The sequence below is a fragment of the Empidonax traillii genome, unplaced genomic scaffold (assembly GCF_003031625.1).
Source record: "Empidonax traillii isolate 1590-97213 ecotype Southwest subspecies unplaced genomic scaffold, ASM303162v1 scaffold630:size906685, whole genome shotgun sequence".
NCBI classification, from domain to species: domain Eukaryota; kingdom Metazoa; phylum Chordata; class Aves; order Passeriformes; family Tyrannidae; genus Empidonax; species Empidonax traillii.
Window position 1 is genome coordinate 439363 of NW_020955823.1, and position 25648 is coordinate 465010.

Genomic DNA, 25648 nt, shown 5'->3' on the forward strand with positions numbered 1-25648 from the left:
TCTAGTCTCTGTGATACGTTAAATTTGCTTATTAAAAAACTACAGGTGTGTTTTTCTAAAACCATCCATGAGAATAGGAATCCTGGGAGAGGTGGAAAATTGAGTTTATTTTTAGACAGTGCCTGTTTTAAAAAACAAGCAGTCCTCGTGTCAGGGGCGTGGCATTGATGGGGAGTGGAGGGGGTATGGTTTTTGAGTGGGGTTGAAAACCAACTCGTGTTCTGTGCCATTCCGAGGGCTTCTTCTTACAGGGGAGGTGTTTCCTTCGTGAAGGGCCTCTCCTGCAGCTGTGAGGAGCCACCAGGGAGGGTTGATGGCACAACTGCCATGACGTGGTGATGCTGCTGTGAAGTGACGTCACAACTACAGTATCAAAATGATGTGACACAGTGACGTCATTGTTTACGGTGACGTCACGCCGGGCGGGGCCGACCTGCCCCCCATCCCCACTGCGGTCCTTCGCCTCCCTGCCTTATATAGCGGGCGGCAGGTCCCGCCCCCGCAGCTCGATTGGCTGGGCTCCGCCGGCGGAGACTCGCGATTGGTCCGCGGCGCTGTCAGTCAGCGGGCGCGCCGTGCGGAGCGCCGTGCGGCCATTGTGGCCGGGGCAGCGGGAGGCGGCGGCCGCGGCCGGGGCCGCTCCGAGCCAGGTGAGGGGGCGGCCGTGAGGGGCGGCGGGGCTGGGGCCGGGGCGGGACGAGCCCTGGGGCGGCCGCAGCTTCACCCGCGGGCTCCGCCCGCCGCGGTGCGGGCACAGCCAGGGCGCTCCACGGGCCGCTGCCCGGGCCCGGCCCCGCCGCTCTCCCGCGCCCCTCCGGCGCGGCCGGGCCGGGCCCTCCCTCCTGCCCCGCACCGCTCCGGGAGCCGCCTGCCCTCCGCCCGCCCTCCGCCCGCTCCCCTCTCGCTCCGTGCCCGGAGCCGGGAGGGTGGAGGGAGCGGGACCGGGGGCTGCGGGACCCGCTCTGTGCGGCCGGGGCGAGCCGGGGCTTTGGAGGCGAAGCAGCTGCTCGGCAGAAGTTTAGGGAAAGACGTGGGAAAGCCGCTCTGGCTCGGTTCTCGCATAAACAGCGAAATCGGTTCCGGCATGTTTTAAAGTTTTCCCCTCTTCCCACCAACTTGCCGTGGCGGAGCGCTGGGGTGCGTGCAGGGTCTGCCTGCAGCGTGTGTGTAACAGCTGGGTGATGCCGTGACAGGTAACAGCTTTGCTTGCTCGGTAGCGGTTTGGGTTGCTGAAAGAGGAAGGTCGACTTCTCCAAGAGCTGACAGCTACAGAGAGAGAACCTTTAAACTCTACTGTAATCCCTTGGCATTACTGAGCGACCGCCTTGTTACACTTTCGGTTTGTGACGGGCTGTTCAGGGGGTGTGAGTAGGGGAGGAGGATTTGTGGTCGGACTCCTTACCTGTTGATGTGTGTTCCTGTAAAGATTAAAAAAAGAGCTCAACACTGTTGGATGGTAGTACTTAGAAAGGCAAAGCTGAATTTGAAGTCCATTTGCAAAGGTGGGTGAGAGAATGGGGGAGATTCTCTGCACTAATATGTATGTCTGGAATAATGTGTTCTGACGCATCCGAGAAACTTGCAGCCCAAGTAAAAATTAGGACTCATGGAGAGGTACTTAGCAGGGTGAGTTGCTAAGGGTGTCAGAATACATAAAACTCGTATGTTCTGATGCCTCATTCCCTCTTTGGGTCTTCTCTAAAGAAATTATCCAGATGAAGTTGATTTCTAAAAGTTGGCTTCGTGCAGGCAAGGGAGAATTTCTCTGGTTCAGGATAATTTCATTTTTCTGTATTTTTTTGTATCTCTTATAGACAAGTGTTTCATGAACCCCTGAAGATCTCGGGCACAGCACAGTTCTTGGGTAACAAACAGGCTAATAACCTGCAACTTGATACCCAGTTTATGCAAAATCTCTGCTTTTTTGGTTTTGTCTGTAAGTCCTTTCAGAGGGAGGATCTTGACCTTCCAGCTGTACCTTTCTTCCAGTAATGAAGATTCACTGGAAGTGCCACAGCTGTTCAGGGACTGTTTGTCAAAAAATTTGGTACCTCAGAGTCCATAGCTTTGATGTAGTAAAAGAGGTTGGAAAAAAAGAGTGGGCTTTTTCCTGGGATGTACAAGGAAAGGCTGGGAGCGCTTCCTAAGGCGTCACTTTGGTCTCATTTTGGTGTGAGCTGGCTGGAACTGCATCTGAGTGCCCCTAAAATTATTGTGTAGGGGATGTAATTCTCTTCCTCCTCCCCCCTGTTGCTGCTGGGGCAGAGGCAGGAAGGTGGTAGCTCACCATTTTCCCTTTGCTGGTCCTTTCTCCTCTGCTTTCTTCTGAAGCTACAAAGGGGAAATGCCAAGTAAACTGAGTGTCTAAATTGCTGCTGGAGATGACCCAGTTGAGCATCTGCTTCTTAAAATGCTGCATAGATTTTGAGAAACTAGAAGGTAAAAGGGACTCCAGACATTTCTTAAGAATCTCTTAAGACTAACTGCTAGCAGTGTGATTTTAAACTCAGTCTTTATTAGGACTTGTAGGTCTTCAACTGGTTTTATTGCAGATTCCTTGGAGTTCATCTTCTGGCTTAAAACATGGAAAAGATGTTGCTCCCTCCTACGTGCACTGAGGAAGAGACAGGTCCAAATTCTAGTTCTTGAAGCCACCAAATTTAATTTGTGTGGCTTTGTGCCCTTCTAAGTTGGGTGTCTGGGTTGCTCTTGAGGCTTTTCTGTTTTGCATTGGCTCACAAACATTCTGGGGGGCTGAGCTGCTCTTTCTGTAGCTGAACCAGACCACACAGGACACAGCTGCTCTCATTTCCTGTTCCAAGGAACTCCTGCCTGTGCAAATCACTCCAGCCTCTAATGACACTGTCTGTCACAGTGACTGCAAAATTAAAAATGGGAGAATTTGTTAGAGACCTCTTTAGTAATTACCGAGGTAATTTCCTCGTAAGGTTTGGAAGAGGGATGGAAGCCCAGGAAGGCTGGCAGTCTGTGCTCTTGTTACTGTAGCACTTCAGAGCTAAAGAGGTTTAGTCCATTACTGTGCTCTCTGATGTAATTACTTCCCTCTAATTCATTCCTGACAGATGGATATAACTTGTTCTCTTTTGTGGCAGGAAAGTCTCTTCCAAACTAGAGCACAAAACTGTAACTCTACATCACTGTAAGGGCGCAAACTGACAGCATAGGGGGTGTTATGATGTGTGTAAGATGGGAGGGAAGGTGGGATAGGCCTGGATCAGGGAAGGGTTGTCTGGCAGAGATGAGGAGGCAGAGCCCCCCTTGGAATTTCCTACTGGACTGGGTTGAAAGGGATGTTGGTGAAACTGCAGCAGCCACCGGGATTTGGGAGGGCAGTTTTGTTTCAAACCTGTTTTGCAGTTTTAATCAAGTCTTTTATTTAAAACCCAGTTTCCTTCTGTCCATGGTCTCCATGGATTTCTGCTGTCGCTTTTATCTGCGTTCTCACTGTTTGAAAAAACCCTAATTTTTAATTTTCCTTTTTGTAATACAGAAATTAATACAGTTCTAGCACATAGTAGTAATTCTAAGTTACGGAGTAGCCTTCAAGGAGTAGAGAGTTGTTGGACTGGGGTGCTTTTGTTTGCTTTTACTTAGCTGCTTTTTGGTTTATAGATTGGAATTTGAGCATGGATTTCCCTAAAGCTGTGAAGGCTCTAATTGCTGTCTGTCTGCAAGTATTTTTTCATTAGCAGTGATAATACAAGAAACTGAAAGAATGTTTGTTTAATGGTGTGCTGTTGAAAAATTCATATATATTAAAATATGTATAATATATTTTCCATCTGGTCTACTGGAAAATTAGTGAGAAATTGAAACATCTGTTTCCTTTCTTTTTCTTTAAGATCTTGAACACTTCACCAGGTCCTGGAGAGAGAAAACTACATGACACTACACCATGACTGACAGTAAATGTGATAGTCAGTTTTACAGTGTTCAAGTTGCAGATTCAACATTCACTGTGCTAAAACGTTACCAGCAATTGAAGCCCATAGGATCAGGGGCACAGGGCATTGTTTGGTGAGTAACAAATACTTTATTTAAACATAAAAAGCTGTATTTATGTAATGTATTCTTTATAGAGGCACCAGAATGCAAATACTGATGATAAATTCTCTTGCTTACAAGGTTGTGGATTAAATAAATTCTAAACCAACTGCTAGCTGTAGTTCACGTGCAAACCTTTTTGTTTGTTTGTTTGTTTTTAGGGAAAATTAATGTAACTGCATAAATTAAAATGGTCAACGAATTTCTTCCTTTCTCATTAATCACTCTGTTTCTGGTTCTCCCATCCCCCTGTAGTTGTGATATTTCAGTGTAAGGTTGGGGTCTTTCAGCAATCCCCTCTGCACAACTCAGTTCCAGCCCAGATTTTTGTTGGGCCAAACTTACTTGGTAACAGCAGAAATGTTTGTTGATGGTGGGTTTTTAATTCCAAAACGCAGGGGAACAAACAGATGCACTCAGGAACTCTCTGATATTGAACTTAATCACAGCACATGGTGGGCTGTTCGTGCTTTAAATCCAGCCTGCAGTTTGTCTTCATCTATGAGATCTGCAGAATAACTGTGGTGACTCATGTATTGTGAACAACTCCTTCTACAGCACCTGCCCCTGTCATCTTGCCCTTTTCATGCACATTATAATAAGTTATATAAGTGGGAAAACAGTGGATTTTTGGTGAGAACGTGCCTTTATTTTTAGATTATTTACACACCCCTATTGCCCTGCTAATAGGTGAAAAATAAGCCAAATGAGAACATCATATTTCATTCATCTTCAGTGGGTTGAGTGGTGGGGGGGGACATGGAGATCCTGCACCCTGGTGATTAGTGTTTGGGTAAGATTTAATGTAGTGCTGGCATTTTCCAGGAATAAATGTTCTCAGAGTTATGCTTGTTTTAGAGGGCATGCAGGAATTTTAGGGTGCTTGTAAACTTCTCTCTTTTCATTAGAAGTAGTGGATTTGTAAACCAAATTACTTCCACTAGGACTCTGCTTCAAAGTGAAGTTCAGATAGTGTCAAGGTCAATATTTTGGGAGGAACAAGGAATGATTTGATTTATTGACTTGTTTTGAAGCTACTTGATTTATGAAGTAGCAGAGTGAAACAGGGTGTAAAATGTTCATCTTGCTGTGAAATACCTCAAGTTTGAAGAAGGTGCAAAATCTTAATTTCCTCTTGTAGTGCACAAGGGAAAGAAACAAAATACCAGGAGGTAAAATGTAGAGAACTCAGTGTAAGATGAGTGCTGTCCTGCCATGTTTGTCTGGAAAAATTGTCAAGTCATTAATGTGAGGTGCTGCTTTTTTTAATCATCCGGTGTTTAACATAAAAAGCAGAAAAACTGTTTCTGGAGTTCTGTGTCTGGATTTCATTTCTTCTATGAGAAATTTTTAATACCACTTTAATGTCACTTCATCTAGGAGAGGTCCAAATTTGGGTTAACGGGAAACTCCATTCTAATTGCTTCTATGAAGTTTTAGCTTTGATATTAAAATGTAGGAAAATAAGTGTTTTTGAGAACACATGCTTAGGAAAAAACAGTAAATGAGAGTTCTAGGAAGGTGAAAAAGTAACTCAGTGTTATGTAGAGGGTATTTCTATCTCACCCTGCAAACAGATTAGGAGAGAAATCGGATATACCTTTTGTATTTTATATGCAAAGTACAGATATCTAACTTACTGCACTTTGTTCCTGTGTATTCATACATTTGAAGCCCTGTAATCTGTTTCAAACTGAACAATTAGGTACACAGTCATCCTTTTGAAATAATTTTTATCTTCAACTTCCTGATGCCTTTTTTTCCCACTTTCTTTCCCTTGATTTCCTACATTTTCTGGTGAATCCGATTTTTCTGTCCCAGCAAATTTCTCTTGTCCTGCGATGGGACAAACCCACCGTCTTATAAATAGCGCAGCTTTGACTGTGTTGGTAACTTTACTTACAGTTGCACTTGGAGAAACAGTTGGGAGAGGTTTGTTACTTTTTGGAAAACTACCACAAGAGCCCTGAAGGCCCTGTTGCAATCCACGGGGATCCCCCTGGAATTGCTGTTGTGTGGTGGGATAGACACTGAGATTCTTCTCTGGTGTCAAACAGTGAAATAATTTGTAGACATTTTGTCAGCAGCCAAGGTGATAATGGGGTAGAGTTTGGCAAATCTGCTGTTTTAAACAGTTGCCATGATGAAAAAGTCTTGAATTCAAATGAGCAGGGATGGGGAAAGAAATTTAACACCAATTACACTCATTATTTTTTTGGTGTGTGTTTATGTAAAATGACGTGATATTTAGAAGTGGCCATAAAGATTTTTTTCTGTCTTATTTGATTTACCAAGGGAAAAAAAAATTAATGCTCACACAGTTTTTTAGCAATTTTTTTTTTTTTTTTTTTTAATTCTACCAGTCTGGTTTTATTTCTTCCTCTTGGATTATGCAGGTAGCAGACAGCTGTGGTTTTTCTTTTTCTTCCTGTTTTTATCTCCAAAATAAGAGGTTCAGGTGACGTTCTTCATATGTTCTCAGAACATACACCTGATTTATCAGATCACAGAGGACACTTCCCCTAGAATTACTCCTCTGTCCACTGCTGCTCTGTGATTGACACCGAATTCATGCAGACCCTGCTGGTTACTGATTTAATAGTAATTTGCAGGTATAGTCAATAACATATGAAAGTCATTAAACATTAAAGTCATTAACTTATAACCCCCTCAATTTATATATAACATCTCTTGGGTGAAGTGAATACTGAAACATCAGTGCTTTCATATTTGGGAGGAAAATAATTTCCCCCACTGCCTGGCTGGTTGCCTTCCTCCCACTTTGTGTTTTCTTTTGCACAGACATAAAGGCTTTGAATCTCAGAGTGATTCTGGCTTTGAACAAAAACTTCTGCACTTCACAGAACTGAGCTGAAATAAATACCAGCAGGTCTTTGGTGCAAGTGGCAGGTTGGTTCCCATTTGGGACGTGTCATTTGGGGCCTGGCTCCAAGAAAACACAGTTATCTCACGCTGGAGCTCTGCTTCGTGGTGGGGCTTTTTCCAGGAGGCAAAGCAGTGACTTTGTGCTGGTGAATTTGATATAATTTGACTATTGTTGTTGCCACAGGGGAGCTGTAATTTCTGTAGGGGTGCTACTGTGTGATGCTCCTTTTTAATTCTGGTGTTGTACGTACCGGGATGAGGTAGGAAAGGAGCTCCCAAAGAGCTTAAATGTGCTTGGAAAATATGTGAATGAGAATTCTTTCCTACCCTATGAAAGAAACATTAAATGGACGTAGAGCAATGTGAGAATCCTTATTTAAAACTGGAACTATTTAAAAGCTGGAGCTCCTGAGTAGCATGTGCTATGAATTCACGTATATTTTGCCAAATAGTCTCTGTGTAAAAAATTGAGAGTAGTCCCTTTAATCTTGTTCTCTTGATACAGATTATTTAGCTTTTGATTCTTACAGCTATTAGAGCAAGTTTACACTCTGACCTCAAACTGCAGAGGGAAGGGACAATCACAACTGAAAAATAGGATAAAATCTATGGTAATGTTCAATTTTAAACTCTTGTATTGCTCCCTTCAATCTGAGTTTTCCATTTTTTTTTCCCCCAAAAAGCAGATGATGAAGGTAATTTTCTGCTAGGCACCACAATTTTCTATCATTGCAAACTATCCACAGAAAGGAGAGTATTGATGCCTGCAGATGGGATCACAGGGACATGGTTGTGACTCTCCTTCAGCAAAGAGAAATTTCTACTGCAAATACTGAATGATTGTCAGTCAGCAAAAGTGTCCAAAAATATGCCAAATACACAGATTAGGCAGTTGGAATGCTTCTTGATTTCAAACAAGCCTGAAATATTTTTAGATCTTGCAGTTTTGAATGTGAGTCTTGAGTCAGCAGATTCACTCTAAAGACAGAAAGGAGAGCAGGAAGACTTCTGATGAACGTCAGTGCCTTCTGTTTGACCTATTTGTATTTATTAAAGGCTGTGTAATTTTAAAAGGCTGTGTAGTTTTTAAAGGCTGTTTGTTTTCTGAATCAAAACTAGATGTAGTTGGTACAAGCAGGTTAGTGGATATGCTTGCCTCGACTCTTGATTTCTTTCCTCACTCCTGCCTCCCCTTTACCCCCTCCTCTCCCTCAAACAGACTTCAACTTGTTTGTCTTTGAACACTTCTAGTGCTGCCTTTGATACAGTCCTTGGAATCAATGTTGCTGTGAAGAAGCTGAGTCGTCCTTTTCAGAACCAAACCCACGCAAAAAGGGCCTACAGAGAGCTCGTTCTTCTAAAATGCGTCAATCACAAAAATGTAAGTTGGCCTTTGTATTTCTCTCCCTCAGTTACTGTCACTTGTCAGGAAAGCTCTGGGTTTACTCTCTAACTTGCTGTCAGTAACCAAAGGAATGGAAAAATAGTGAAGAACTGCAAAGATTTGCCGTGGGTAGTGCAGTTCTGCACGATGTATGGTTAAGATTTTGGGTGAGCTGTTTGGGGGGTGAATGCCAGGGGTAGGAGGGTTTTGCTGTGTGAGCTGGCCTTGCTCTATTGCATCTCCCTTTTTGAGTTTTACTGCAGCAAAGCTTATTTAACAGTGGGATGGTTTGGCCCTTGTGATTGCACTGTAGTTAAGTCTTCTGAGCTTGGGTGATATTTTTGTTAAATACAGCGTTTACCGGTGGGGTTTGCAGAGGTGCAGCACTGTCTGACAATTAATTGATAAACAAAAGGGAAATGCCATGGCCAGCACTTGTGAATTTTAAAGTCTTTGAACCTTCTAAAATAAGCCTTGATGTCAGTAATTCAGTGTTCAGGTACAAGAATATAGTTTTATGTGACTGCTGTGTTCTGGTACTAACTGGAACTAAAAACATTGCTGGTCACTGAAGCAGTGCAGTCAGGTTCTCAAACTTTCTGGAATAATTAGCCTTTCAGAGTTGATTTTTAAGGAAGCTTTTGGTGTAGCAGAATGAAAGCAAGGTGGTCATTAAGGATGGCAGTACAGTAATTTTAGCAGTTCTGGAAATAGTACATCATAATCTAAGTTTAATGGGATGGCGTGGGGCACCTCTGTGCACGTGGTGTTGGACAGCCTTGGCTAAAATTCCTTGCACAACATGTGATTTAAAATAAGAGATTATTATTTAGGGGGGGAAAAAAATGGGTTATATTTCAGGCACTGGGGAGGGAAATAGAAAGTGTCATGTAACTTTAAAAAAAAAAAAAAAAGATGATTTTTTTTTTCCTGTCTTGGTTCCTTTGGCACACATGCTGCAGTTTAGAACTATTTCTGAATTGGCAGTTTTTCAGCATATGTGAATTAACTGCAGCCAAGTAACATTCGAATTGTATATAGTAACAGTGTGCACTTGATTTTTGAATAGTAACTTCTCTAACAGTGGGGTTTTATGTGAATTAAGCAGAGATTTCTCCTAATGTTTGTTTTTATTTTACAGATAATTAGTTTATTAAATGTATTTACACCACAGAAGTCACTAGAAGAATTTCAGGATGTGTAAGTAATAGATTTATGTTCTAATTTTCTCTGACAAATACTGGCCTAAGCACTGGAGGTGTATTTCCAGTATCCTCCAGACTTTATGCCATGAAAGTCCAGGGTAGCTAAAAGTTGAAGTAAGAAATAATAATAAAAAAAGGATATTTACCTTTTACTCATCTGTCTGCCATACTTTGCTGCTTGTATCTGGTTTATTTGTGTGGTCCTTCAGCTACAGGGATCATCTCAGGAGAATAACTTGGTCTGGATAACCTGAGAGCATTTTTTTGCTGTACCAATCAGCACAACAGTGTTTTTTGCCTCAGTTAAGAACTAAATATATTTCTTTTTTATTCAAGCAATCTCAGTTGGTTTAGAAGGGATTCATGGCCATTTGATTGGTGGGATATTCCTGTAGGTTCCAGGGAATATGCTGTTATGGTTTGTGAATGGGCTTCCTCAGTAAATGAGGGAGTGTGTGTGTCTCAGGTGTGTAAGCAGATGATGCTTTAACTTGAAAACTATTCCATGATTCTTAGTTTTTTCTGTGCTTATCTTAATTTTCTTATTAATGTTTTAGATTAAAATACAGTGAAAGGGAACATTTACATTGCAATCTCTGCATCAGCTTGAGTCAATCGTAGCTTTTCATGCTGCATCAAGTCATAATTATTCTTTGTATTACTGTTTATAAAACCAGTGGAATTTTACTGTCTTGTGAGGCACTATTCAATATTTAATTTTCAATAGACTATTTGAGTAGATAATTTAATTTTGTAACTGGTCATGCGTGGATTTTTATTATCATTAACTTTTTTGGCATTTAGGTTAGCAAAGCAGTTAACTTTATTAAACATCTCTTATGCTGAGCTTAAACCTCACGTGAGAAGACTTGGGGTTTCCTTAATGCTTTCTTTCCTTGTGCTTTAGGTATTTGGTTATGGAGCTGATGGATGCAAATCTGTGCCAGGTTATTCACATGGAATTGGATCATGAAAGAATGTCCTATCTGCTTTACCAGATGCTGTGTGGTATCAAGCATCTCCACTCAGCTGGTATCATCCACAGAGTAGGTAGTAGTAGATCATTAACAATCCTCTTTGTGAACACAGTTGTTATGAAACAGGGAGGAAGGGAAGGGGTTGTGTAAATAAGCAGATCCACCAGAGCAGGGAAATGCAGTTGTTAGTAAAGAGAATTTTTGGTTTATATTGACTGTGGAGGGTGTGTGTGTCTGTGTGTGTGTGTGTTATTCTGAATGTTAATCCTTCCTTAACTGGAGTAATTTCTTGTTAGGATTTGAAACCCAGCAACATAGTAGTAAAATCAGATTGTACCCTAAAAATCCTTGATTTTGGACTGGCAAGAACAGCATGTACTAACTTTATGATGACTCCATATGTAGTAACACGGTATTACAGAGCACCAGAGGTTATCCTTGGAATGGGATATAAGGAGAATGGTAAGTTGCTGGAGGAATGCTTTAAATCTTCTGTCTAAAGCATGTCTCTCTTGGAACGTAACTTTGGAAGGAGGAGGGAGGGCTGGTTTCCCGTCGTGTCTAAATCGTGGTATTGGAAGTAACAAAAAATTACACTGTCATAATTTGGGGGAATGTAATAGTTTTTTGTTTTCTGTGCCTTTCTGCGTTTAACATATGCTGCTCCCTCTCCCCTGCTATTGTTGTTATCTTTTCATGTGTTCACCTATTATCTTTTTGCCATTTTTTTGTTCTGCAAAAACCTTTTGAGACACTTGATTCTGGCTAACCTTAAACCCGCCCCCCCCCCAAAACCGAAAAACATCATTATATAAGTAATAAACTCTCTAATCATTATGATTTTCTTCTGAAGCATTTTCTTTTGACAGTGTGTCCCCTTTTGCTTCTCTGATTATTAAAAACTGCTGCAGATCCCTTCATAAACCATATCTTACACTCTCTTAAATTTGCACAGCACTCAAAGAGGCTGTGTGTTGTATTATTAAAATCAGCACAGCTATAATATGTTGAAATTCAGCCAACAAAATTATTGTCAGGGAAATTTTTGCATTATTGGGGGTTTTACCTGCTGATTTTTACTGGCACTGGACTTGCATGTTAGTACATCTTTTTGCTTTCTCACAAGGGCTTGGGGATACCATGGGGTTTGTGTACATGTAATTTTGGCTGTGTAAAACAAAGGGACCTTGCTTGGGCCCTTGGTAATGATAGAAACACTTTAATTAATGCACAATGTCATACAGGAAGTGCTGATGTGGATCAAAACTTGAGCAGAGGCTGTTCTGGTTGGGACAGAAATAAATTGTCTGCAGGGCTGTAGGAATACAGGGAGAGCTTACAAATAAATAATTGTGGTATTAAAAAAAACCAAACCTCTTTAATCTTTTGTCCTTGTTGCACCTAACATGTGCTAGTGGATATCTGGTCTGTTGGGTGCATTATGGCAGAAATGGTCCTCCATAAAGTCCTGTTCCCAGGAAGAGATTGTATCCTTCTTCACAGTCATTTCACAGGTGGAAACACTGGTTGCATTTTACAAAACAGACTTTAGGAACAGTCAGTTGGTGTTGATATGATTGAAAATTCGTGTGAGCAGTTTTGGTTTTCCACATTGTTGTGTTTTATTGTAGATGCTTAGATGGTTTTGTTTGTTTTTTTCCTCACTTTTGTTCATGGTACTTCATGATTTGATCATTTCACTTTTATTTTCAGTCGATATCTGGTCAGTTGGGTGCATCATGGGAGAATTGGTGAAAGGTTGTGTGATATTCCAAGGCACTGATCGTATCCTTCCCTAGTCATCCCTGAATCCCATTCCACTTCCAACAGAGACACAATTATTTTGATCTGTATAAAAGCATAAACAGTATTTTCAATAATATGTTGTCATAGATCCACTGTACTATTTGAAATTAGTGTCATTAACCAAATTGTTGAGCCTTCCATTTTATTTTCTCAGTAGACTATATTTAATGTAACGTCCAGTGGTTGAATTCATAGAATATATATATTAAAAGCTTCAGCTTTTGTGGTTTAAAAAAGGATACAGTTAGGTTTAAAAAGCAGAAAATATACTTACTGCTTTTTTTGCTCTTGTTCTTTGTAGATCAGTGTTACAAGCAAAAGCCTACAAAGTTACTTTTTACTGTGCATGGGTTTTGCTTACTATTTGTTTGAATAGTAGACTAATTTTGTTTATTGCACAATTTTTTGAGTTTCAGTCAGATTTTTTTCTTGCTTATTAGTGCTTGCTGGGCAAAGGTGTCCCAATGGCAAGCACCCTGCATGAAATGTTGGTTGTTTTTTTTTTTTTTTTTTACTCCTATTATTTAATACAAAAAGAAAAGCTTTCTTTCTGGAGGTTGTTGGTTTTTTTTTTTCCTCATTCTATGAAAATTTTGATTTTGGGCTTATTTTTTCTATAAGATTGTTATTCTTCTATTTCTTCCTCCAATATTTTTGACCAAGATTTCATAAAGTCATAGAATCAAAGAAGGGTTTGGGGTAGAAGGGACTCCTTCCACTATCCCAGGTTGCTCCAAACACCATCCAACCTGGCCTTGGACACTTCCAGGGATGGGGCAGCCACAGCTTCTCTGGGCAACCTGTCTTGATAAAATTCTGCTTTCTTATACAATAAGAAATTTACTGTATAAAAACCAAACTTTTATATTTATTTTTATATATATATATATATATTTAGACCTTAGAGATTGGAAAACTTAGTAGTACATCACTGGATCACAAACAAGTGTTCACACTGCATTAAGTGAACTGAAGTGATCGTTAATAAAGATGTTATTTGATGATTTTATGTTTTAAAATATTTCCCTAGAAACAAAATTTAAAACATTTGACTCGTTATCAAGTTCCCATTATAAAAACTGAAGGAAAATCAATTTTGTCCTTATGCCCTATATAAAATACTAATATTGTAGGAACAAACATTCAAAATTGATCAATCAATAAATAGAATCCAGCCAACAAAATCAAACCACAGCTCTCAGTTGTGGCTGTGGGTCTCGTGTGGCTCCTTGTGCTCCAAGTTTTTAAAGCAAGTGTAATATTTTTGTTCACCAGCAAGAAGCAGTTGAGTCCACCACTAGAAATACCAAGTACCTCTTCACAGATACCCACAAATCTTATAGAGGAGGACTTCCAGTTGTAATGCTAAATTTCATGACACTAATATTCAGCAGTTGATCATGCGTTATTTAGTAATACAAATGATTAATTGTTAAATAAGTCCTTTTTTTCTTTTCCTACCTTTCTTCCTTTCTATACTTATTATTATTTTACCTTTTGAAGCCTTCAGACCAACCTAACACAATTCTTCATGTATGTTATGTGTCTCTCACCTGCATGTTGTTAGCATGGGCTATTTCAATTTATTCATGAATAAATGAAGGAAATTTTGTGCAGATTTGCTAAACAAGTTACCACTTGTGATTCCCTCAGGGTCACTGAAGCTCCACCAGTCTATGTTTCAAGGGATTTCCTCCCCTGGTATGGGAGTGCTTAGCTGTGTTCACAGGGATTTTTGCGTCTTGTAAGAGTTTCAGTTTTCTTTCATGTGAAATACTGACAACTCTTTGTGGTGTTGAAGCTTTCTGAGGTTTTGTTTGTTTGTTTTCAAGTTAAATTTTAAAATGTGTTAGTATTTGGGGATATGGAGGATGGAGTCAAATACAGCATATTTTCCAGTGCTGTGCCCTTGACTATCTTAAGAAAAACTTACCCTTAAAGTCAGTAATTTGTATTTTCCCAGATGGCAGATGGGGATTTCTGGGATACTTCGCAGCAGTGCTCTGGGTGGAATGAAATGCTCTGCGTTGCCAGGGTGATGGATGCACAGAACCTGCTCCTCACTGGAGCTGTGGAGGCCTCAGTGACTGCAGAGGAGAAATGTAGGAAAACCAGGCAAGATTCCTAAGGGGAAATAATGGAAAAGTGTGGCAGCACCAGAGTGGTTTTAATGCTCTTCCTGCCCACGTGGTGAAGGAAAAACTAATTGCCTGACTGATGAAAAAAGCATGAGGGGTGTTCATGCTTTCTTGGGAGAAGTCATGCTTTATTGTGATTGGAATAAAGACTCTGTTCTTGACTTCTTTTCCTCCAAAGTCCCAAAAATAGACAAATACACTTGGCATGGCTTAAACTGCTGGTTACTTTGACCCTGAAGTCACTGGAATGGGAAGGGTGATTTTGTCATTCAGGGCTTGCCCTGGCTGCTTTACACTTGAAATCCCTCATGGGTTTCTGATAAGAGGTTTGTTTTATTTTAAATCCATCCTATATTGAGAATTTTTTTTCAACTTTCACCGTCTGTAAAGCACTTTGAAACAGTCCAGCTGAAACATTGTTTTTTACCTCTAAATTGGATAGGTCATTAAGTTTTCTGTCCTCCCCTCAGTGCTCTGAGACCTCAATAGACTGGACTCTGATTTGATTACCTGACTAACCAGGCTGTGTTACTCAAAAGAAAAACATCTCCTTGAATCTAGACTGGTGGAGATCTCACAAAAATCAGTTTCTCAGCCAGGAACAAAATTTCCTTATATATGTCAATTTTCTTTGTCTGTGCTTTGTTTTTAGCATGAGAGTTAACAATATTCACTTCTTAATTTTGATTTTAGTAACAGCTTTTCCATTGGAATGCATTCAATAAGCAAATAAAATTTTCAATCTTTGTTTCAGAAGTCTAAAGTCGTAGCATTAAAGAGTGACAATACATATCTTGGCACAATAAAAGCACCTCAGTGTTTTTTAAATACATCTTAATTCAAAGTACAGCGTATTTGTTGTTCTGTTGCATAGTCTGTCTGAGAATGAATAGGTTGAAGTGCTCGGTTATGAATTGAGCTATGAATGTTTGCAAGGTCAGTGAACAGGCTCGGCTGGAATTGCACATTTTTTTTAATCAGGAAAAACTTTAAAGTATAAATCAGAGTAGACTTAAATACCAGGAATATTAATGCAGTGTCTTTTTGGTGTGATAAATGAGCTTTGTTACCCCAAGTGGGCTGGTTCAGAGCAGGCTCTGGTATTGCTGTCTGGGGGAAATTCCTTCACTTGCCAGAGGGAGAAGGGACAGTCCTGAAGAAACATGAGGCACAATTTCAGCTTGTGGTTTGTAAATGCTATTCCTCTGAGATATTTAAATTTTGGATTTAAGAACAGAGTAATCTGTGAGTATTACCATGGCTTGATACCCTTAAAAAAAAAGAACCTGCTAAAACCCTACAGGAATTTGGATTTGCTGTTCAGAACTTCCTCTGAACCTTTTCTGAAGTTGGAAAAAACCCATGAAAACAACAAACAAAAAAACCCTCAACCAACCAAAAAAACCCCCAACCAGCCCTGCCACCAAATGCTACAACCCAGAGCTTAATTTCCCAAGGACACAGGCAGAAAATTCTTTTCTTTGGATGGGATCTATTTGTGCTTTAGGGGGTTTTTGTGTATTTTTCCCTGCCTTCACATGGCACTTCAGAAGATTACACAGCAGCCTTTCTTTTCTTTCCTGTCCTTAGAGTTGTTTTGCTGTGGATACAATTGCCCAATAAAGCTTCTTTTGGACTCCAAAAAAGTCTTGCTTTCAATACCAGCCAATAGATAATAATTAGGAGGAGATACCTAAGCATCATATATTGTGCAGCACTTCCAGCCTGCCCTTCAGATTACAAAATCTGAATTTTTAAAATTCTTTTTTTTCAAAGTAGCTTTTTGCATGGCAGCTCAGGATACAGCTGGTGCTAGAAGGACGTTCATATTTATGTCCTTTGTTCCAGTTTTCACTAGCTCTTCAGATTTTGTAAGTGCTATTTTTGTGTAGTGCGGACTTCAAATCCTTCAGCTGATTTTCCTAAAGATCTGGTGCAGATATTGATCAGTGGAATAAAGTTATTGAACAATTAGGAACACCATCAGCAGAGTTCATGAAGAAACTGCAGCCTACAGTGAGGAATTATGTAGAAAACAGGCCAAAATATCCTGGTATTAAATTTGAGGAGCTCTTCCCAGACTGGATATTTCCATCAGAATCTGATCGTGACAAGTTAAAAAGTAAGGCGAGTTTTTTTTTCCTCTCTTTTTATTTTTACTGATATTAATTTAAAATGTCTGCAGTACACCCAATTTAAAAACCTAATGTAAAATGTTTATTGGTGTCAACATTAGAAGCTGTATACCTTGTGTTTCTTTCATTTATGACAAGTTCTGGAATCTTAGTAGTAGTTGCTAAATACAATTTCCCCATCCCCAGGATTCTGTTGAATTCTCTTGATTTTAATCCATTGAATAATGTCTGTCACTTAATGTTCTCTTAAGGCAATACTTGTTATGGAGGTTATTGCTGATTATCTTTTTCTAGTTGATGTGTGCATAGAGCTCATTTTGGCTATAATTTGACTTCATATAATTACTGAGAAAATGAAAAAAAAAAAAACAAACAAACCCAACCCACTTTATTATATTCTCTAGACCAGAAGTGAAATCTGTTACTGTGCATGTCCCGTGTTCCCAGCATTTATTTCCTGTGTCAGACATTAAACTCTACAGCTCTTTTACATGTGTGTTCTTTTCACCTTTATTTTCTAGCCAGCCAAGCTAGAGATTTATTGTCAAAAATGCTTGTAGTAGATCCAGACAAGAGAATTTCTGTAGATGAAGCCTTACGTCATCCTTATATTACTGTCTGGTATGATCCAGCTGAAGCAGAAGCTGTAAGTTTGCCATTAAAATAAATTTTTAAGATACCAGTTTAATAACTTTAAAAAAAATACCTTTAGTTTGAGTCAAGAGCATGCTTTGAACTCCTTCATTAAGTCACACATAAAGCCTTCAGATCAAGGTTGAAAAGGGTTGTTGGTATTTCCATTTACTTCACAAAAAGAGGTGCCTTTTTGGTGGCAATCCAGGGCTGTTTGAAACAGGGGCTTGCTCTAAGGCCCCTACAGAGCCTTACAATGAGTATAATTTGAGTTGATGCTTTTAAACAGCCTTTTGGTGGGAGGCAGGACTTAAAAGCAAATTCTGGAGTTGTAAAATTGAGGTATAGGAAATAAACTGCCAACAGTGAAGGAAACAAAATGCTAAAAATGTTGTAATTTTTACATTTTTTAGTTGTGACTGGGTGTGTTAACCTGATGCAGTAGGCACAATGTAGATTTTTCTTTTCTTTATAGCCTCCACCTCAAATCTATGATGCACAATTGGAAGAAAGAGAACATGCAATTGAAGAATGGAAAGGTAAGAAGTGAGCGTGTCCAATGACATTTATTGTAATATCTTGTGTTATTCATGTGTGGCTCACAGTACCCATGTGCTGGATTGTGTAACTGGGGGTAACCCACTATTCCAAATAAGCAGTACTGCCTGTGGCAGCAGGAAAAGAAATCAGTGATGGAAACGCGTTCTGTGTGGTGTAAATACATATGTAGGTGTGTATATGTTCATCTATACATGTAACATTCTGAAGTCTGGTTAATAGAAAGCTGCATTTTCTTTTTTTTCTTCCCTTTTTATTATTCTTAAGTGTTTGTAATCTATATATTTTGTTTCCTTGACAGAGAATTCTCTGAAAAAAAAAAACATGGCTTTTCTCAGTGTGCATTATTTAAGCCATATCTCTTGTCAATATTTACTAGCTCATTTATTCTAGTCTTAAATAGCAGAAGAGTTCTTTGGTGTGGGTTTGTTTTTCCTCTCATTGCTTATTTATTGACCAACTAGATTAAACTGTTGACCTAAACAAAAGAATAAACAGCACTGTGGTATTGAAATCAGTTCCACCTTACAGTTTTAGTCAAAAACATTGAATGTTGAGGCAGTTAAGTTTGAAACATCTGCCATCACAAGACCAAAGGTTACAGACATCCTTGCTGACTGCTTTGAAAGCTGCTTGTGCTTTTGTAAAACAGCTTTATAGATTTCAGATGTTGATTCTGGCTTATATAGACATACATTATCCTTAGGGCCTGCACAGGTAGGTGCACTTCAAATTATCTTTGATTACTGCAAGGTAGAAAATTAAATGGATCGGAAAACTTAATTGAATCTATTTGTAAACTTTACTCAGATTTAAAGAGGTCTTAATCTATTTGGATATTGTTACTCTTAGTTACATTAAGACTGTGGATACATACCCAAGCTTCTGTGATTTAAGTTACAGCTCTGATTTTGTTGTTGTTGTTTAGGTGCCTGTATCTTAAGTTATCCTTGATTAGTAATCAAGGGGTTTAATGCAATATTTTAACTGTTTACCTCCTTAAAAATCTCCAGGCTTTCCTCAATACATCCATGTAGATTGTTCTTCAAGAACAGAGGTGTTTGTGGATGACTTTGTTATCAAAGTAAAATATCCATAGGGGTTTTAATTAAAATCAGATTTTTAAATCCAAACCTGTATAATTCTCTTATGATTGCTGTAGGCCTTTAAAAAAGAAGAGGGAAAATAAATATATCTGCAGTTGTACTTCCAGGCACACCTTTAACATTTCCTTGTACCTTGATACATGTGTGAATTATGTACAAATCCTGTGTGTTCTTACAGTGTTTTTATCTGCCTCTTCTCTCTTTCCCTCCCACCCTTCTCATAAGAATTAATATACAAAGAAGTAATGGATTGGGAAGAAAGGAGCAAGAATGGTGTGGTAAAAGATCAGCCCTCAGGTTAGTCATTGTTTCAGTAGTTCTCCTGTAACTGTCACACTCAGTGCTGGCCTGTGGCACTGGTGAATGAAGAGATGCTGCTTGATAACCCAGGTAGGCAAAATTTTGTTGTTTAGGACTCTTGAGACTGATTTGCCTTTGGAGGCCTCTGTGCTCCAGTTTTTAATTGTTATGAACTTGTAGGGAAGCTTCAGTAGTGTTGTGTGCCCTGTTCCCTGAGCTGCCTTCTCCCCAAAGGGCTCAGTCCTCAGATGAAATAGTGGGTACCATTTTATATCACCTGGTGCACAGGTAACTTTTATGTTGGCTCTGCAGGAACCCCTTCCATGCAGGGTTAAACAGCATTAGGGCTCCTTCAGAGCAGCTAATAGTGCAAGGTGTTAATGCCCAGTGATTAGAATGTCGTGCTGTCCTTAATAACTGTATCTGTTGGATTTCTTGGCACTCAGGTCACTATTCACACTATACATTGTTAGTTTTTGTTCCCCTTCCTCCACAGAAAGGGAGAAAAATAAAAATCTCTTGAAGGTCACCTCCTCTTTTGAGTGTTCTGGACCTTAGTGCTTGCTTTTCCACTCTTTAATAATTTCTTGATTTCCTAAGGATTTCTGTGGGGACAGTGCTGCTCCGAGCCCAGGAATGTGCTTATTTGTGTCTGCAATATTGTCTCGCCTCAGATTTTATTATGTTTGGTTTTCTTAGCACAGATGCAGCAGTGAATAGCAACACCAGCCCTTCCCAGTCATCATCTATCAATGACATTTCATCCATGTCAACAGAGCAAACCTTGGCCTCAGACACAGACAGCAGCCTCGATGCCTTGACAGGACCCCTCGAAGGATGTCGATGATCAGCCGTGATTGCAGACCTGACTTTGGAAAAAAAAAAAAATGTATCTCTTGTTTCCATTGGGCCTGAATTGCTTGTAAGTTAATGGAACCAAGTAGAAAAAAAACTCCATGTTCTGCATGTTCTGCTAAAGTAATGCCTGTTTTTTTTACTCAGTTGTTATGAAATTGCCTGCTTAATGTTGTAGAATGAAAGCAAATCAATGTCTAAAGAACAAAAAAAAAAAAAAAATTGAATTTAGACACTATTATAGGCTTTTCTTTGTTTCAGCCTATTTCAGGTGAGCAGTTACAATAGGCCTTTAGTCAATAACTCCTCTTCAGTGGGTTCATCAATCTTCAGTCCCCACTGGCAGGCTTCTGTGACACAGTGGTTGTTTACATTTTAGTACAGTATTGCTCATTAATAGGTTTCTTGAATGTATAACCTCTATGAAAGTTTGTTTTAGTGTGTGACTGTGGCAGTTTGCTTTATTTAACTGGAGTGTTGTATGTAAGTGTGAGCTCACATGTTGAATGCTCTCAGTTCTATCTTTAAAGGGCACTCATTCTTCCACATAGCACTTTTTTTTTTTTTTCAATTGAGCCCTTTCTGTCTTCCCTTTCCAACTGCTCTATCTTCTTGTTGAAGAGATAAATGTGAAGTTTGAAGAATATAGCCACGACTTTGTATTTCACCTGTGAGTATGTGTCTCGTAACTTCTTCAGGTTTTTTTAGTGTGGATGGAAGATACAGTGGCTTCAATAAATCTGGAGGAAGGATGAGTGACTTTTCTGTGGAGCAGTGCCTGTTTGGAGGAGGAGAGTGTGCTAAAATGTTCTGTATTTTCTAGCTTGTGATACTGGTCCTTTAACAAACATAAACAGAGAAGGAAATGATATCTGTGATGCTCTTCATTCACTGCAAGCTCTGATAAAAGGAGAGATGAACTGGAGAGACTTGCAGCCTGGAAAAGCTGCATAAATATTTTCCATTTTTTTAATGGGTCCACTCTATCTATTGAGTAATTAAAAGAAATGAAACTACCATAGTTTTGAGTCACTTGTAAATTTAAGTATTCAGTTAAGAGAGCTCAGCTCTGTTAAACCTCTCTATTTGTCCAGGGGAGGGAAATCATCCTTAATACATATTTTCTAAGTACAGTGTCAGAGAAGAGGAGGATGTTATTTGCTGTTTCAGTTCAGACTTACCAATACAGTTTTCAGAATCAGATAACAGTAGGGCTTAACTTGCTTTATGACACACCCTTGTGAGTTTGTGCACGTTCACTTTGGAGTGCCCAGGAGTGACATGCTGCTAAAGGGTCCCTTGTGTGCATGTGTGTGACTCACCTACAGAGCTGTGAGAGCAGTGAGAGATGTACAGGATGAGGTAAATCACCACTTTCTTAAAGGCACTGTCTTCAGCTGTCGATCCAGATGCTCTTGACTTGAATGTATAAATAGAACTTGTAAACCATACTGGCCCAGGCAGCCACTGCATTACTGACATATTTCTCTTGTAAAAGAAAGTTATGCATTGTTCCTGGCCTTATGAGTAGGAAAGCAGCACTTTCTCCTTATGCAAATGTTGCTTTTCTATTAAAATTTTACCCCTTTTTAATGGCTTAATTCGCCGATGAAGGTTTTACTGTCCCAGAAGGTTAAAAGAAATGAAAATTAAGAAAGTAGTTGATGATAACTTCAGAATTACCATCTGGAACCTCTAATTTTTAAAATTCTATTTGATTGAATGGTAGGATATTGGATTTTTTCTTATTGTTTGGTTTTAAACCTATGGATAACCTAATTTTATCTATGGATACTGACAGTGTATGTGAAGTATTTTTAGTGCATTTTTGTCACTGGAAAAACATTTAAAAATACCCATTTACCATATAGCAGAACAGTACAAGTTGTGTTCTTTTGCATCTTTTTTTTTTTTTTTTTGGTCCTTGTTATTTGTGTAAGTTAAAATTACTGAAGACACCTGTTCACAATGAACACGAGTGATTCATTATGGAAGTCATTTATTGGATTTCATTTTTCAAGACTTACAGATTTTTCAAGTGAAGTTGAACTGTGCTGTCTTCATTTTAACACTTAGAGCTTTAGAAGACTTCACAAAGATTTATTTCTTTTTCCTCTCGTGTTTGGATATTTGAATTTTTCCTTTTGGACTTGGGCTGCTCAGAACAACAGGGGGTTGGACCAGATGACCCCTGGGTCTCTTCCAACCTAAATTATTCTGTGATTCAAATTGTCTTTTAATGTTTTTAACACAACTGTCCTATCTCCATGATTTGAACTGGTATCTGACCTTCTCCTAGTACATACTGTTAGCTTGAGTGTGTGCTCTTAGAACAAAAAAACCAAACAACCCTGCGATTAACTGAGTTTATTTGTAAATCTTCTTGCAGGAAAAGCTGTCTCATACCTAATTTTTTAATGTCCTCTTGCTGTGGCGTACGTTGAAACTTTAGAATTTTACAGAATGCCTTCGAAACATGCATGAAATGTCCGTGAATATTGTGGATTTTGAGTCCAGGTTAATTCAAAACCCAGTTGCAAATGCACATTGATCTCCAGGAGGGCAGATGTGCAGATGCTGCTCGCACAAACCTGTGTAGGTGCATTCTGCAGCTCCCAGGCTGCTCCAGGGTGCATGTGGAGGCTCCAAATGCCCTGCATGCAGCTTCTGTCCGTGCCCCTGTGCTCCTGACTGCAGAGGAAATCCGTTGCCACACTTGTGGAATGGTTGTCAGTGCCACGGGAATCCTCACTGACGGAAAGCGAAATGCAACGTAACTTGGCAGGGGTTTAAAAATTCAGAGTGTTTGGTGTGCAATATAATCACTTGTGTTCCTAATACTAAAAATCACGTGTGTAAAGTGATGCAATTGACGATTTTTTTTTTTTTTTTTTTGCACTTTGGCATTTATGAATATTTATATGTATTTAAAGATTAAGAATGTGTGTGTATACATATATCTTAAGGAAACTGCTCAGTTTTGTAAACATGAATGTTGCTTTCCTTTGAGAGACTTTGTATAGTGTTAACACTACTGCAGTATACAACTTAAGAAATATGACTAAAATAAGTGGTGGTCAACATAGATACAATCTGTAATCTTAACTGCTCACCTGAAAAAGAGAGGGATCTATGGCTGTCAATCAGGTATTTTACCAGAAACATGTAAAAAATATGAACACTGAGTAGCTGAATGGCATTGCAGAAATGGAGTATGTTTTAAACAGTTCATTTCATCTGTGCTCATATCATTTTTCCTCAAAAAAAAAACCTTAGAAAGGGAAGCTTGGTGTTTTTACAGTCTGGGTAAGCAGCCTGTAAGTGTGCTTTGAGGAAATACGGTGATATGACAAGTGTAGGTTTTTACTGAAAAAGGCAAGAAATGAATGTCAAAATTAAGGCTTTGTCTGCATGGATAATACAAACTGAACTAGTCTAAGGGCTGGAAACTACTGTTTGCAAACAACCTTTGAAGTTTTGTAATGTTTCCAGTAAGGGTTTGTGTTTTCCTGTCAAAATAACGAAAAACTCAACCTTAGCTAGAAATCAACTGGTTGGTTGGGGTGTTTCCCAAGCTGTTAGGAACCAGAGGGCTCTTGACTTCTTTTTGCATCCTAACAGAGCATATACATGTTTATTCAAAATTAATTAAAAGGAAAAAAAAAATATTCCATATGTTTAATTTTTCTTTCTTACAGGAAGGACCTTTAAATGCTAAATCGGTTTCCTTAAAGTTATAACTTTATGGATGAGGCAGGATTTAGACATTTAAATACCGCTGATATCCGGAGTCTCCCAGAGCTGGGTGGGTGACCCTTGTGTTGTCAGAAGGGCCACCCTCCAGTCAGGGTCAGTGGGGAGGTCAGAGGCTGAAGTGCAGACAGATGTTTGTGGTGCTGCTGGGGTCGGTCTCGCAGCGATCCAGTGAGGGAGGGAAGTGCTGAACAGCCTTTGTCTGTCTATTCTACATAAATCATATGGGTTCTACCAGGGCTTGATGCTAAACCTTAGTGATGCCACCTGCTGGGATCCAAATTCTTTCCTGGGGGGCGTGGTGTGTAATTCCTGCTCAGAACTGGTTTTGATCCAGGGGCACCTGCACCCAGATGCAGAATTTGGACTTGAGTTCCTATGGATGAATCTAATGGTTTCTTTGCTTTTCCAGAGTGTCTTTGATTATTTTAATTTTTTTTGACTATTTTTTTAACATGTTGAAATACGACAGAAAAAGTGTATTCTGTCTCATTATTTTATGTTTTTTTTTTAGTTTGTCTCTTACGTGAGTGGCAGTGATGTTCTCAAAGCTTGTTACACAACTTACCAAACGAGTTTCGTTTTTTGCCCACTCTGCATGCTAAAAATGTCTGGAGCTAAACTAATGTTTTAAGTTAACCATCTTTTCTCATGTTAGTTTTGGAGGAAAGTGGAGAGAGAACCATTGTTACTGTTTGTGTTCTATAAAGTGACTATTTTTGTAGCTAAAATTTCAGTTGTTGGATTTCAATCCCACAGTATTGCTTTGTGGATATAAATTCACCTGGGTCCGCTATTTCAAACTTCATATGTATAACAAGTCCAGCATAAAATTAAACCAATAAAATGCACTCTTCTGCAGTTTGTTGTAGAAAACAGGGCAAATCATTTTGGTCCAAGAATTCAAAACAAAATGGAGAAAATACATTTAACTATTTAAGGTTATTCCTTGATGCTGCTGCTTATTTTTTTTGGAAAAGGTGCTTGCAGTTTTGCACAAAAAGAAATCGACTTTATTAATTGCTGGGTTTGAAGCACTTTAGGATTCTTCTAAATACAACCAGTATATGGCATAAAAAGGAATGACATAACATGTTTAATGTGCTTAAATTTTGGCTGCCATCTTTGCTATTTTGATAGATTTGATCAGCATGTTTCTTTAAACCTGTTTTCAGAGATTTGAAACCAGAATTTTTTTTTTTTTTTTAATGGGCTGAAATTTAGCACATGGTAAGAAATCATTGGAGAAATATCCTGTAACTGGGTGACTCGATCAGCAGTGTGAATACCTGACCATCTATTTGATAAAGACACAAAAAAGACACAGCAATGTCTGTTCCTACAGCAGGGTCAGCCGGCTGGGAGCACTAGGATTCTTTTTATAAAGAAAAAAAAAAAAAACAACTTTTTCATAACTTTTTGGCTATGCATCATAAAGTAGCTGGATGTGCTGGGGGTAAGGCCAGAGCATCTGCTCTGTGGGACTGCGCTGCAGCAGATGCTCCCTGAGCACCACAGGGAGACGCTGCCCCTGCTCTAAAATACTCAGCCCAAGCCCTGGGGTTGTCCCTCAGCAGGTCCCTGTGCCTTTGTTTCCCAGGCTGGGTCTGTAGCTCAGCTCTCCTGAGGTAACAAAAGCAGAGGAGAAAGGAATGAGGCACCAAGAGCATTTGATGTTTGTTGCTGATCACAGAGCTCCTCAGTACCCCGAGAGCATTTGCTGTTGTCTGGTCTTCTGATGGGGAGAAACTTTTTTTTGAAAACCCAAGTTGTGTCACGAGCTTTTCTATGAATTCAGACGCTTGAATTGGTGCTAATTTTTTAAAAGAAAATGTAACAGATGGTTA

The 25648-nt window shown here is 39.4% G+C and overlaps 1 protein-coding gene across 3 annotated transcripts; it reads left to right on the forward strand.

Moving 5' to 3' along the window:
* The first annotated feature begins 580 nt into the window (after nucleotides 1-580).
* On the forward strand, nucleotides 581-21251 carry MAPK9 (mitogen-activated protein kinase 9). Of its 3 annotated transcripts, none has more exons than XM_027898900.1 (12): nucleotides 581-650; nucleotides 3864-4038; nucleotides 8203-8332; nucleotides 9477-9535; nucleotides 10448-10586; nucleotides 10814-10979; nucleotides 11933-12004; nucleotides 16401-16583; nucleotides 17118-17242; nucleotides 17705-17768; nucleotides 19119-19190; nucleotides 19898-21251. In XM_027898900.1, the coding sequence occupies exons 2-12, from the start codon at nucleotides 3917-3919 to the stop codon at nucleotides 20038-20040; spliced, it is 1275 nt and encodes a 424-aa protein (XP_027754701.1). In that variant the 5' UTR covers nucleotides 581-650; nucleotides 3864-3916; the 3' UTR covers nucleotides 20041-21251. The 3 variants fall into 3 exon arrangements, with proteins under 3 accessions (XP_027754701.1, XP_027754702.1, XP_027754700.1); XM_027898901.1 differs by lacking the exon at nucleotides 11933-12004 and adding an exon at nucleotides 12231-12302 and having other exon boundaries at nucleotides 19893-21251; XM_027898899.1 differs by lacking the exon at nucleotides 11933-12004 and adding an exon at nucleotides 12231-12302.
* The last annotated feature ends 4397 nt before the right edge of the window (nucleotides 21252-25648 follow it).